At 41.2% G+C, this 14,835-nt stretch overlaps 1 protein-coding gene across 2 annotated transcripts; it reads left to right on the forward strand.

The window, feature by feature from the left end:
- Positions 1-1,492: 1,492 nt before the first annotated feature.
- On the forward strand, positions 1,493-12,489 carry SAP30L (SAP30 like; the record flags this gene model as incomplete). Of its 2 annotated transcripts, none has more annotated exons than XM_080989226.1 (4): positions 1,493-1,678; positions 3,642-3,764; positions 6,241-6,339; positions 7,700-12,489. In XM_080989226.1, 4 exons carry the CDS (start codon positions 1,493-1,495, stop codon positions 7,823-7,825), a joined length of 534 nt encoding a protein of 177 aa, XP_080845352.1. In that variant the 3' UTR covers positions 7,826-12,489. The 2 variants fall into 2 exon arrangements, with proteins under 2 accessions (XP_080845352.1, XP_080845353.1); XM_080989227.1 differs by having other exon boundaries at positions 6,241-6,261.
- Between the last annotated feature and the right edge of the window lie 2,346 nt (positions 12,490-14,835).

Here is a 14,835-nt window from a genome sequence, read left to right on the forward strand (position 1 = left end):
TCGCCAGCTGCGGCAGATCCGAGCATCCAGAAGAGGGGATAGGACTAGCCCGTAGCTTTTTTTTAGTATTGACAAAGATTGCTGTGGTGCCTGTGAAAGACAGAGACAGGTTTAACGCAGACTCCTGCGCTGCCCAGGGTTGGACTAGATTAAGCATAGGCAAACTCCGGCCCTCCAGATGTTTAGGACTACAATTCCCATCATCCCTAGCTAACAGGGCCAGTGGTCAGGGATGATGGGAATTGTAGTCCGAAACATCTGGAGGGCCAGAGTTTGCCTATGCCTGGACTACATGACTCTCAGGGTCCCATTCAACCAAGTGTATTTATGTACAATATTAAATCCACCCAATGCAGTCCACCCGCTTTTTAAATTGTTACAAGGCGCTCCTTTTTCGGGTTAGGTCTTAAGCAGCGCAACCTTAAGCGTGTTTACTCTGATGTCAGTTGTTGTTTTTTCCCTCGCTCTGCATGTAAAACAGGCTTCGGAGCTGCATCCGAAACTTCCTCCCTCCGCCCTGCCAGCCTCCCTCCCTCCCCTCCCCTCCGCTTTCATTCTATGTGCGGACTTCAAACACTCTCCTAGCAACCGCCCCCATCGCAGGAAACAGCCTATCGCCGCAGACGGACAGCCGCTCCGCCGAATAGGCCGTGCGTGCGGCGGCACAGTTCCCGGCCTTCCGCACTCGAGCAACCAATGGCTGCTCGGAGACGGGACTTCCGGCAAAGGTGGAGGAGGCGGAGCGGGCAGGTTTTTGTGTGTGTGTGAGAGAGAGAGAGTAAAGAGAAGGCGAAGAGAGCAGAGAGCAGACAGTCGCTGGCTCCCTCGGGAAGGCGGGGGAGGTCCGGCTCTCCCTGCTCGGGCGGCGGAGGGCAGGCAGCAACGGCCACCTCCACCTCACGAGGCTGCCGACAGCGGGGGGGGGGGGTCTCCGAGTGAAGGGAGCTTGAGCGGCGCCCGCTTCTGTTGTTGCCAAGGGAGGGAGGGGGTCGCCTGTCAGGAGTTGCTCTCTGAGAGGCCGGTGGAGGGGGGGCGGCAGGGCGGAGGCGAGTGTCCCCCTCGGGGGCGGCGGGGCAGAGTCCCGGGGAGGACGAAGGGGGTTGGGGAGGTTGCGGTGTGGTCGGAAAGGGCGTTTGTGGTCCGAGGATGGAAAGAGAGTGGGTTTTGTAAAAGAGCGGGGAGAGGGGCGGCTGCCCCACAGACGGTTTCTGTGGGTCCCTCGCGGTGTGACACACTCGACGGGTGGGGGGAGGAAGAGGTGGAGGTTTCCTTGGGGGGAGCTGGGAAAGGCTATAAAAGGGGCGCGGGGAGGAAGTGTCCTGCTGACAGTCTGCTTTGCAATGTCCCTTTAAGGCAGGTGGATAAGCCCAGGGTCGGATAGGCCGGGGGGGGGGGAGGGCTTCGCAAAACCCGGGCGAAGTAGCCCAGAGGCGGGGAGGGTCGCTGCCCGCCTGCCTTCGCTTTCTCTCCGCGGGGCTGGGGGGAGGCTGCGATGAATGGTTTCAGCACTGAGGAAGACAGTCGGGATGGGCCTCCCACCACCCCTTTCTACGGACAGAGTTGCTGCCTTATCGACGACGGGGACCGCTGCGTCCGCCCGGCTGGCAATGCCTCCTTCAGCAAGAGGATCCAGAAGAGCATCTCCCAAAAAAAGCTGAAGCTGGATACTGACAAAAGCGTGAGTTGTGCTGGGGTGAGGGGTGGGATTGCCTCGATGTGCTGCATTTCTCTGTGTTTGCCCTTTCCTGAGAATAATCTCAGATGTTGTTGGTGTTGATCTAATAGCTAGCTGCTGCAGCAAAAGCTTCGAAAGGTTTGTGGAGGCTTTTGGTTGCAGTTTTCAGGCCACCCATCGTTGGAAATGAGCAGTGCTTTAGCAGTACACAAACTGCATTCACTGTAACTTACAATAACTATAACTGGTTTTTTAAAAATAGTTGAAATGAGAGCATGTTGCCTCTACAGTACTTATGTCTTATGTTTCTAGCGTGGAAACCCACGTAGATAGAGATTTTGCTTCTTTTTTGTTATAGGAAGAGAGTCTAGAACATCTTATGTGGTCTCTAACTACATACTATATTTTTGTCCAGTCTAGCTTTATAAAGTTATGCTGAGTAAAAGAGAGAGAGAGAGAGAGAGAGAGAGAGAGAGATCATGCATACAAATATAATAATAGAAATGGGAACAACAATTAACCAACTTAATTCAGAGTGGAAATACACTTTAATCTCATGATAGAGTGATATTAATTGCACAAAGTTCACAACACATTGCAGATTAGAGAAGACAGCATCATGTCTGGTCGAGGTAAGAAGCTATAACCAGTTCTGAGCTTTTAAGAGCAAGGGTGGAGGTGTCTATAATGCTATGTAAATATATAGCACTGGTATATAGAGGGCATTTATCAGTGGCAGTTTGAGGAACCAATAAAACATCCACTTCTTTGTCAAAGGCTATACAGTATTACTGTTGGTTATTGACACTGTGTGGCATTACTGCTGGGAGCTGTTGTATGTACAGTATTTATAATTGACTGGTGTGCCTCTGCAGATTTCAGGCTGTGCTGTTGCCTTGAAAGGGCTGGTTTTAAAAACCTGCTAAATCTCCAACCCTGAAGTAACAAAAAACTTTAATATGGTACAGCAAATGCACAAGAGTCCTGTGGAACTGTAGTGTAAGCTTTCATGGATGTTATCAGATGCCTACTCACTAGAATGATAACTGCAATGCTCTGGAGACAATGAAATAGTCCTCAAGTCTCAAACTGTGGTTAATGAAATTTACTGCCTCTTTGTCCCTGCTCTGTACATGCATGGAGCAGCTATAGGCCAAATAGGTAACTGATGTGCTGTCAGACTAAAAAATAAGTAAGTTATACAGAAGTAAGTCTGGTATAAATTTACCTTTATATTTCAAATCATAATAAACCCTCACTATACTGGGTGCCCTGTTATGTAACTTACCAACTTCCAACACACTTGGATCTTTTTCTTTTGCAAGCTGATTTGTAGACAATTATTCAGTGTCCCAAGCTTGGAACTAATGCTCAATAAATACTTTCAAATAATTTCTCAGTTCATATTTTGGGGTTCTGGAATGCCAAGTCCCATTCTGAAACTATAGAAGGGAGAAATTTCTATTGGAGGAATAAATTCATCTGCTCCATGTACAGCTCCACGTTCTAAGCCACAACTTCAGTTTCCCAGACTTCAGCTTATTTACCTCTGCAAGTCCTTATTGGAGGAACTGCTTCCCTTTCTGGCAATAGGAAGGCATGTGGGTGGGAATGAGTGGAGAACTGTTTCCTTGGTGTGGACTGCTGTTAGCACTACTGCAGCAGCCTGCCATAAACCACAAATACTTATTTTTAAATGAACTACCTTTGCCCCTCAATATATCAGGGACGGAGAAAGGGTGGAGTAGGCCCCATGATATTTAAGTGGGTTGCTGGTATTCTGCCTCTCAGCAGCCTGCAGGTTAATAGAGAAACAAAGCCCCCCTCCCAAAAAAAGTCCAAGTCAGTGCTAGTGATATTTTGCAGCTTAATTAAATGTAATTGCATCACTGTAATCTTCCACTCTGCTATATTGTGACCACTGTACTATTTCACTGCATGTTTTTTTTTAAATTTTAATTGTTAGGTAGGACATCTGTATATATGTGATTTCCACAAGAACTTCATTCAGAGTGTTCGAAACAAAAGAAAGAGGAAGACCAGTGATGATGGGGGAGACTCTCCAGAGCATGAGATTGATGTCCCAGAGGTACGTAGCATAATTAAATTGGAGATTGTTGCAATTTCTGTTTGACCCTGATTGAATTTTCATTCATCTTGGTCAACCTCGTGGGGGACCGTTTTCAGCCTGAGGGTTGCAGTTTCTCATGAACAACCTTCTGCGGGCCACATACCAGTGGTGGGTGGGGCCAAGGCAGTAGTGGATGGTGCAACAAGTGTAATCCAATGTTTCTGCAGCCGCACCCCACACCCCTCTATCTTCCATTCAGGCAAGCAAAAGGCACACTTCAAGAACACATTCCAGTCAGTTAAAAGCATTTGATGAGGGGGCAGAGCCACAATGTAGAATAGAGTATGAAGGGTTGTGGTCTGGAAATAATCCCAAAAGACATGAAGGGCCGCATTTGACCACCAGATGTGAGGGTCCTCACTCCTGATCTATAGCCTGAAGGTTACATAGTAAATAAGTAAGGTTATAATGCCTGTGCCTTCACACAACTAATCTGCTTTCCTGCAAAATTTAGTGTACTTTTGTACTACTCTATAAAGAAACTGTCCATCACGTTTTAGTATCATATCCCCTACTGTGGTGATTCTAACTCATCTGATCAGCTATCTCAGGAAAGACCTGTGTGTCAGGAGTTGTTCTGGCCCGGATACTGTCACCAGGTCTGCTCCTAGAATGGAACTGAGGGGTAGGGCAAGACAGCCAGAACTGACATGGGTCAAATGGGGCTACTCTTTTAGACAGTGCTAACCAGCATAGACAGAACAGCAACTGCATTACAGTGGTACCTCTGGTTACGTACTTGATTCGTTCCGGAGGTCCGTTCTTAACCTGAAACTGTTCTTAACCTGAAGCACCACTTTAGCTAATGGAGCCTGCCGCCACGCCACCACCGCCCAATTTCTGTTCTCATCCTGAAGCAAAGTTCTTAACCCGAGATACTATTTCTGGGTTAGTGGAGTCTGTAACTTGAAGCGTATGTAACCTGAGGTACCACTGTATATGGACTGTAACATGTGCTTGAGCTTGCTTTTCCCTTTCCCTTGTGTGTCATGCATTTTCAGACTATGAGCCTAAGGGTAAGGACCATCTTGGTCCTGATGTTTTTAGGTCACTCTTAGAGCCTTTTGGGCAGGATATAAGGTAGGGTATAAAAAGCTTAAATAAATAATAAATAAGCAAGTGACAAACTTGTTTACAGAAGAGAAAGCTCTGGATAAGAGATATGCTTTCTGATTCTTACTTAGTACTTGAAAAGCCTGCTCTTTGTGACAAAGACTTTCATAAGTTATGATGCTTTTTGTACTTCTCAAATTATGATTGAAACACAAGTAATTAAAAATGCAACTTCTTCAATGGGCTATATTTTATTTAGTTAGTTAGTTATAAAAACATTTCTATACTGTATCAAAAAAAAACACCACAGTGTTTTACAGCAATATAAAAAACATAAAACAGACAATAAATAATAAAAAGTTAAAAGCAAAAGGAATTTTAAAAAATCAGTGGCCCATCTTGGGGGGTGCACTCTTAATTGCCTACATAAACCTGATGGAATAGAAAAGTTTCCAACAGGCATTTAAAAGTTGGCACAAAAGGCATTCACATGTACATAGCAGCATATCAATAAAAGAAGTGCTAGGGATTGTTTGAACATCACATTGTATTAACTTTGAATGAAAGTTAAATAAGGATATAGGGTTGCATCCAGAGTTCCCCTCAGTGAGTTGAAGGGCTTCTTCCATTTGCAGAATAGACTATTGTGGAATAGCGGTTCCTGCAGGAGGAGGAGATTTTCACCAGTTTTACACTACCACCACCCACATTTATCTGAACGGTCCCCCAACACTCTGGAGCATGGGACCTGCAGGTGAGAAGGGTAACTGGTGAAAATTTATCTCCCTCCCTCCAGCAGCCTATGAGCAAGTTAGAAACCAAGGCAGCTGCCTTACGCTGAGTCAGACTATTGGTCCACCTAACTTAGCATTGTCCATGCTGACTTACAGTGGTTCTCCAGGGTTTCAGACAGAAATCGCTCCCAGAACAATCTGGTTATACTGGAGATGAAATGCATGATTGTCTGTGTGCAAAGCATGTGCTCTACCACTGACCTCTGGCTTGCCCTCTCACAGGAACTCTGGATCCAAGCCTTAATCTTTTAAGAGGGCAAATAAGAATAGTCTAATGTGACCCTGCTGTATCACCAAAGAAATTACTGGGATAGTGTATTCTCATCACTTCACCAGTATGGTGGCTACAATCCAGAGAGCGCATACAAAATGGAGAGACCATTCTGTTGAAAGTACAGGGAAGTAAGGTGCTTGCAGAGCTGTTGGTGTCCCACTATTTATATCCTAGTTACCTGTTTTGTGTATCTTGAACAGGAATTCCTTGTCTTAAAACAGGTGATGTTTCTTACTGATTTCTTCTTAGAGTAGATGCATATTTTTAAAAAGACTATGCCTTTTAACTGTCAGTCATGCCATCTTTTTTGCAGGTCGACTTGTTTCAACTTCAGGTAAACACACTGCGTCGTTATAAAAGGCATTACAAGTTGCAAACCAGACCTGGCCTGAATAAAGCTCAGCTGGCAGAAGTAAGTTGGCTAGCAAGCTTCTGTGCTTTCATTATATGAACTGTGCTTACCCGCCACAACCAAACCTATTTATTTTTATTATAGTAATGCTGACTTGTAATTGTAGCTACTTATTGTAGCTACACATTGTCAGTATGACACCACTGCCTTCAACTGTATACTTAACACTTCTCAAAGGGTAAAATGTGAAAGGACCTGGAATGCTCCAGCTAATAAAGTAAGCTGATTTTCTTCTCTTAATTGTTCAAGTTTTTTGAGGGGGGGAAACCACCACCAAATAACATTCTTTTGTTTACATATGTTGCATCAGTCACATGTCATATTAATCCATAGTTTAAATTAAACTATGGTTTAATATGAAAGAGTAGCATGTCTGTGCACATCACATTCCTCAAGTCCCTGTGATGCTCCCCCACTGCTCCTTGCTTTCCTGAACAAAGGAAACAGTCTAGAGGCTGGTCTGCCATTACATATGAACCAGTGTTTATGGTTTGTTTTACTAACAAAATATGATGGTAAGTTGAGGTTTGTTCTTAATTTACTTTTGCCTGTGTCTGTGTCTTTTGCCTGGCACAGGAGCACTGACAGTTAACAAATTGAGGATTTGATTCAGTTCTTGAAAGTGTTGGCCAGTACCTAAATTACAGGTCCATTAAAAAGAAACTTGAGGGAACTGTTGGCAAAAGCACATGTTCGTTTAAGGAAATTGTGCTTTTCTTCCAGTCCATGCTTTTTTACCAACACCAAACATTATTATCATTATCATTATTAATAAAATTGTACACCGCCCTTCATCTGAAGATCACAGGGCAGTTCACAACATCAAAATACAAAATGAGAACCCAAAATACAAAGTACAAACCAATACCCTCTTTTCACAAACACCAGGCTATCAACCAGGCTTGAAGTTTTGTATGATTTATCAACTGACATCTATAATTGTTCAAGTGGGCAATCTCTGTTTTATACTGTAGGTCATTTTGTTTCTCAGGGGCTTCTGCAAGGTGTTGTTATGTGTGCTATAGGTTCATTTTCTGCTTTGCATGTCATAGGAAATATCAACTGTCGTTTCTCCTTAGCGTTCCATGAAATATTGAGATGAAAAGAAATTTCAAGCACATTCAACATGCAATAGACCTTGGAGAGCCAGCTGTGACTAAACCACAGCCAAGGGATAGGGAGCCTGTGGTCCAGATGAAGTCCAGATGTTGGACTATAACCCCATGATCCCTGACTATTGTCCTGGCTTATGGGAGTTGGGAGTTGAATAACTTCTGGATGACTGCATGTTCTCCATCCCTGCTACAGACCATGTGCTAGCTCTATATTACAAAACTTTCTAATTTTCTTGTCCTTTCAGACTGTCAGCCGTCACTTCAGGAACATCCCAGTGAATGAGAAAGAGACACTTGCATACTTCATATACATGGTAAAGAGTAACAAGAGTAGGTTGGATCAGAAGTCAGAAAGTAGCAAACTTGAATGAAGATCAGGCAGGTTTTGGACACAATTGTATGTGAATTTGAAGAAGCATTGGGTGCATTATGAATACAAAAGAGTTAACATTTTTGTAAATTTAAGTGCAAACTAGAAATTATACAGAAAACTTTTGGTCCAGAATATTAGAATACATGAATATATGTGATGATTCCAGAATTTTCAAAGCCTAATACTTGACTGAAGGGATGGAGATCACAGGAAAAATCAAGAAGTCAAATATAATGCCTGTCCACAGGATTAAAATTAATCTCTTGATTATAAGTCACATGTGATAAGAGTTCATCATTCTTTCACTGGATCATACCATATCCATATAGGGCTCTAGGACTTACTTGGTCCAGGTCAGGCATGACACTAGAATTTTGATTCAAAATCTTGGTCTGGGGTTCCTCTTTTTAAGTGTGGTCACCACTTGTATTTAATACAGGATTACTTGCTTTGAGACTAAATATGTATGGGTGCTAGAAGTTTTTAAACCTTGCCTTTTTGTATGTATATGGTCTTGATAGAATACTAAAACTGTCCAACTCTGCTTATTTGCTACTAGAACTTCTATTTTGTGAATTCACAAAAGTTAAAATGTTAAATGTTCAGGTGTTCTTGTTTTTTTAAAAAGCATCATTAATTGAGAGCTATTAGAATTTAGACATGCTATCCAATGCTTTTGCAAAGTTCAGTGCACAAATTTAATTCTGTTTTTTCACCATACTAAAAATGACTTTATTTAAGTTACTGTGGGCCATTGATCAATATTTAAAGCACCAGATTAACAGCACAATTTTATATATATCTACTCAGAAGTAAGCCTCATTGAGTTCCACTGGTCTACTTCCAGAAAAATGAGTGTAGCAGTGCAGCCCAGGTCTGTAACCAAATATTCAGTTATATACCTAATCTGATCTTGGTTAGGCAGATATCCATTAGCCTATCTGATGCTTTGACATTTGAATGCACACAATGCAAAACATCAGTTATTATGTCAGCAGTTATGATGTCTGCTCACTCTAATTTTTGAAAATGAGAATTAGTGCCAATCCTCTTCTCTCTCCTACATGCAGCCACCGGAAATGTGCAGTGACAAAGTTACCATTGTTTAAATTTCATGTTGCTCTTCACCTTTTATCCAATCCAGAATCCCTTATACACTGCACATGTGTACAGCTTCCTCATTTTCTTCAGTGGAGGAGGCAACACTATGGTCTAAAATAAGTCAACAACTTGTGGCCTTCTAGCTTTGGCTTGCAGGTACCTAACGTCTTATGTCCTGGCCAACAACATATACAGATTATTGACCTCTTGATGGACTGCTTAACATGAATGGTGAACTGTATTTTGCTTAGTAAGTTACATGTTACTCTTGCCTGGTCTAAAGTAAGTTTTCGCATTTTTTCCCACATTCAACTTGGAGACTATGAGCATCATATCAGCCCTGTGCTGCTCTAGTCCTTGACTTTGTTTTATAAAAGCACAGATTTAAGCACCTCTGAAATCCATCAGTCTTGTATCCAAGTAAGATGTGAGTGTATGGTGCAAGTTGCTTGCCGAAAATCTATTCCAAAGATAATTTCTCAGATGATAAGGTGATAGGCAAGCATTCAAGAGTATTTTGGCATCCTAATAGTAGATCTCTCCCCTACCCCAAACTCATGTTATGCTATGGAGATAACTGTGTGGAAAGATACTGCTTAATTCAGCCTTACATTTATTTGTTGTGCAGTGCAGCCTTATCTTTTTAAATACTTTTCAGTCTGACAAAGCGCATGAAAAAACTAAAATTGGTCTCAAAGATGCAACACTCATTTGCAATGGTTTGTTTGTTTCTATTGCAAATAGATGCTCAAGAAACAATGGATATGCGTCATGAATACATATTCTCTCAATTAATTGGATACCACCATTAAATGTGGTTATTTTCAGGCAGCTTCAGCAAAGGGTATGTCAATTTACCATGTACTTCCAACAGATACACAAAGTGCTACTTCTCTTTTCACTGGGAAAAGTGAATTGAACTGACCACCAGAACACAATTAATCTTTATAAGCAGAAGCTTGAGGACATAGTTTTTGATTTATCTTCAGAATATTCATGTTTGCAGTTAGAGGAATTTTGCCATGGTCATCAAAGAGACACACACTGTATGCCTCACTTCTAGACCAAAAATGTACATTTTTTAGTGTTAGGTCTCATTTTTTGTAAATAAATAACTGCAGGGTTTCAGCAGCCAGCTTCAAAATGACTATGGAAAAATGCAGGTGCTACCCCTTTAGGCATGGCTTTGGAAATCAAATCAAGGAAATCATTTCCCCAAATAAATTAATTGATGTAAAATGTAATTGTTATTCATTATACAAGCAGATCAGCAATTGCTGATATAATTGTTGAGTCCTGTTCTAGTTTAGAGACATCTCTATATGCCTTATTTTCAGCTAGACCAACAAGGGTTGAACAAATGTCATGGCAGACAAAATAAGCCATTTTCATGGCTTGTCATGCTAGAAAGGAATCCAGCTCACAGCAATATCTATATTCAGGGAGAAGCCTGTGATTCTTGAACATCTAGTGTAGAATCACCAAAACCGCCATAATGCAGTTGTTTAATGTAATGGCAGATTATGCTGCGTGCCATTTAAGGAAATTATCCAATTCCTTGTGGTTTTAATAAAACCTTCATCAGCATTTTTGAGCTTCAAAGGATGTGAAGGATATTCTAAAATTAATAGAATATGTGAGAACTTAGTCACATTGACATGTTCGTTCATACAAACTGGTGGGTTGCATTTTATCTTGATTCTTGTCAACTATATAGTTTACATGGGGTTTAAGCTAGTCAGCTACGAACTGTGGCTTGGGTGTGACAGTTCACACGTTTAAGATTAGGTGTGGGAGATTATATTGCTGACCACAGCTATACTGAATGAAACTTAACTCCAAGCAAGAAGATCTGTTTGAAACCTTCAAACTCATTCAAGAACCCACTTAAAGCTAGCAGAAGGGCCATCTTTGTTTTAATGGGCTTTGCATCAGAGCCAAAGAACTTAATGTGGCACATCTTCTATAATGAAGTTAACCATCAAATATGGTGGTCCTCGGTGCATTAGTTGTTGTTATTGTAGTAGTGCAAGGATTTTTGTTCATCCCTTGAATTGAATGAAGGAAAGAGCAAAGTGATGGGGAATGTGCAATGACAATTATAGCACTGGAATGACACTTTTATGAATACATTGTGCAGGAATACATTGTGCAGTTGATTAAATAGTCAGAAACTAAATCAAGCAAGTCCAAGTGTGTTTCTGCAATATAAATGTTGCATATCAAACTCCTGCACTAAATTTCAGATTTTGTCTTGCAAGGCATATCATGAAATATGATTCAAAAGTTAAGTCCTGCAGTTGTTCTTGCAGAACTCCTAAGTCTTAGATTCATAGACTAATTCAATCAAACCCTTTTTTCCCCTGCCACCTGAAATATTTTATCAGTAAACGTATCTGTGTAAACGTCAGCAAAGCCAAAGTAGCTCATGGCAAGGATATTTTTTCAGATTTTCGAAAGCAGACTTGAAAAGCCATGAGCAAGATATATCCCAGAAATGCAGCAATTGGTGACTTGTCTTGAGAGAGAACTTACTAAAACAGTATTTTAAATTTTGTGATAACTATATATTAGCCAAATGCAATTTTTGTGGGGGGTGGGTGGGTTTGGGAGCCTTGCACTTTACCTCATGTTGATAAATTCTAATGTAAATAAGATGGAACCCCTTGTCATATTAGAAAAAAGCATTTTGATAAAGTTGCTAAGACTTAAAAGGCGGACTGTTGTATTCAGTGCACTAGTGTCACTTCGCCCTGTGTGTTGAGATGAGGGACTGATGAATCTTTAGGACAGCTATCCTAAAAGAAGTATCTCAGTACTGGAACAATTGATTAAAGGGCCCTGCTATAATGAAGCAGAACATCAGTGTTCCCTCACTTGTAATATCCCACATGCTCAGTTGTGAATCTAAGGGTGTGCTTGGATTTGTTTGTTTCTTAAAAGTGTGATAGTGGTACAGGATAATTCTTGCTCTTCTGTAGAATTTACCTATTCTCATTTATTAATACCTTAGATGTTGAATTTCAAATGTTTCTGGAGGGGAAGGGGCTCATGCCTTAAACTCAGAATTTCAATGAAATGCTTAGCAATAGTTTTTTCCTGCTGGTTGTTTTTGAGGTGTAGTTTTGGGGTTTTTTACAATTTTCAAACATGAGCTTATGGAGTTTGCCTTTTATTACGTTGCCTTCATCCCTCCTTTCTTGTCCTGATACACACTAGAAAAACGTGACAACTTACCTGCTTATCTGTGTTTTACACCCCTTTGACATATAACAGGCTTACTGGAGGAAAACAACATCCCTTCCCCTTCATTCATTCTGGTGGGCCTTCAATGTCTTGTTCTGATCTTTATGCCAAATGTTTTAGGCAAGCTTTCATTGTGAAATAATAACTGTGTACTCTTAAAGCAACCTTGTGACTTACAGTGAAATTGTAGAGTTCTTTTCTCTAAGATGTATAGTGTATCCTTCCTTCCACTGTAAGTTAAAACTCTGTGCTGTTGGACAAAGATGTCAATGCCTGAGGTGCATTTTTAATAAATGATCAGTTTTGCTGGTTGCAGTTTTCATTGTAAATGTACTCATTTATAGGTGTTAATACTATGTTTGCTGAAATCCTCAAATGGTGGGCATAGGAAGACACTTGCATCACCCATGCGGGAAGAAAAAGCAAAAAACATTTTCTCAACTTCAGACATTTTGTACTTGACCTGGTCATACCCAGTTGCTTACCAGTATTCCATATTTTGAAAACTGAAAGCTTGGAAGCAAAGCATAATATGTACCTCATGATGTCTGCCAACTGACTTACAATTTCAAGTGCAAGCAAATACCATGGACAGGCTGAAGAGCAGTTGTCTGGTGGTGCAAAGGAAAAAAGGTGGCTTCCCTCAATGACAAATAGCAAATGGTGTAGTGGATAGAGTGTTGTGACTAAGACTGAGGAGATCAGTGTTGAAGGCCCAGCCAGCCAAGAAGCTCACTTTGTGAATATGGATAAGTCGCTATATGGTTCAGCCTATATGGTTCTATGGGTAAAGATATGGCGTAGAACAAGAGCTGCCCATTTGTGCTGCCCTGAGCAGCTTTTAGGGAGTGCAGGATACATGCAAACATAAATTAAATAGCATAATTGTGTTTGTGCATAGACTACTAATATATTCCATCATCTGAAATCTATGTTGAAATTTGAGTTTAGTCTTATGAAAGGCAAAATAGCAATTTCTTATGTTGACCAGTTTGAACAGGAAGCACTGCTTGAAAATCTGGTCACAACTATATAGTCAGAATAGGTCACATTTCACTTGCAGGAATTCACTGAACATTATAGAGAACACAGAACTCTGTTTTTAAAATAAATACATAAATAAAGTATAGTGAAATGCCTGTCCTTGTAAACTTGTCACATTTTTAAATTTATACTCAGTGTTCCAAACCATTCTCTTTGGGCTATTGCTGTTGTTATGTTAGTAATCAGCCATTTTAACTACCCTTTGAGAAATTGTTACCAAGAAGAGCCTTCAAGAATCCACTTAAAGCTGGCAGAAGGGGCGCCAAGGAAAAAGCACACCAAGGATAGTTCAAGTGTGTGCTTCCACTATATAAATGGATTGTTTTCTGAGAGCTTTACATTATAATGCTCATAGCTTGGTTCTTGGGAATCTTGGGGCAAAGGCATGTAGCTTTCAAGCCACCAATCTCTGAACTGAGTGACTTCTGCATCAGTGTTCTAGACTAGCGCATTATAATCTGAGTACTGGACTGTGATCATTCTGTGTACTTCCCTCCTGTATCCTTTTTCACCATATGAGGGCAGTATCATCTAAGCAAGCACAGCTGGTTTCGCAGTCTTATAACCTTGGCAGTGTTTGTGCCCCTCCCCTTCCCTCTCAGCCGCAGGTCTGTGTTTTGCTGATTGGGTAAGGAACATTTTCCACAGCTGTTAACAGGGACTGCAGCCATTTTCCTGTCACAAACAGGACTCTTTCCATAGAAGTGCTTGTCAGATACCGGAAGTAGGATTATGCAGTATTAAGGGATATGAATATCATAAAAAATCTGGCTTTTTAAAAATGGCCTGGTTGAGAATGAAATGCACTATGCACATTGGATTGGATCCCTGAAGGAGTTGTTTCTCCACCCTTTCCATAACGTTTGATAAAAGCCAGGCTTTGATTTTTCTCAGCATCCCTGTTATAAAGGGCAGATTGGAGGATAGTGGAGAACATGAATGGAGATTTAATGGTTGAGGGTTTATTTTATAGGCAATCTGTTATCAAACAGGGTTGAGTCTATAGTAATAGCTGAGGCTTATATTTTATATTTACCCAGTGTACATAAGAAGGGATGACTAATTAGTTTTTCTAAGGCTACTAATTCAAGAGCTGGAGTTGAGTTTACATCTCCATTGCTTTTGGAGACAGGTTTAGATCTTCCCAGGCTTTTAGAAAATCTTCCACCACCCTGCCCCCTCCCAGCTTTTCTTAAACTTGTTTTTAAAGCTGCTTTCTATCATGTATTTTAATTATGTTCCTACAGCTTCGGTTTCTATAGCAGCACAAATGAGGGTGCACTAAAAGGAACAGGAGGAATGAACATAGAAAATGGATTAAACTTTGAGAAATATTATCACCCGTATAGGTGCACCCCAGAGAAGAGGCACATGCCATTGTTTCTCAATACAGATGTCCCCAGCTAGGCTTTCCTATAAGCACAGGAAGATAGGAAGGCTGTCTACCCTACTCCCAACAGCTGTTTATTAGTTGATTTTTTTAAAAAGTGAGGTTAGTGCAGAAAAGGGTCTGTGTGTGATTTCTCTAAGGTTAAGTTTCCATTAACAAGAAAATCAGCAAGGCATCAATCTCAGGAGCTGTGTATTCAGCATCCCCAGTTGCCTGCAGCTTAGTCA

The sequence above is a fragment of the Podarcis pityusensis genome (assembly GCF_964106645.2).
Source record: "Podarcis pityusensis genome assembly, chromosome: 2".
Taxonomy (NCBI): Eukaryota; Metazoa; Chordata; class Lepidosauria; order Squamata; family Lacertidae; genus Podarcis; species Podarcis pityusensis.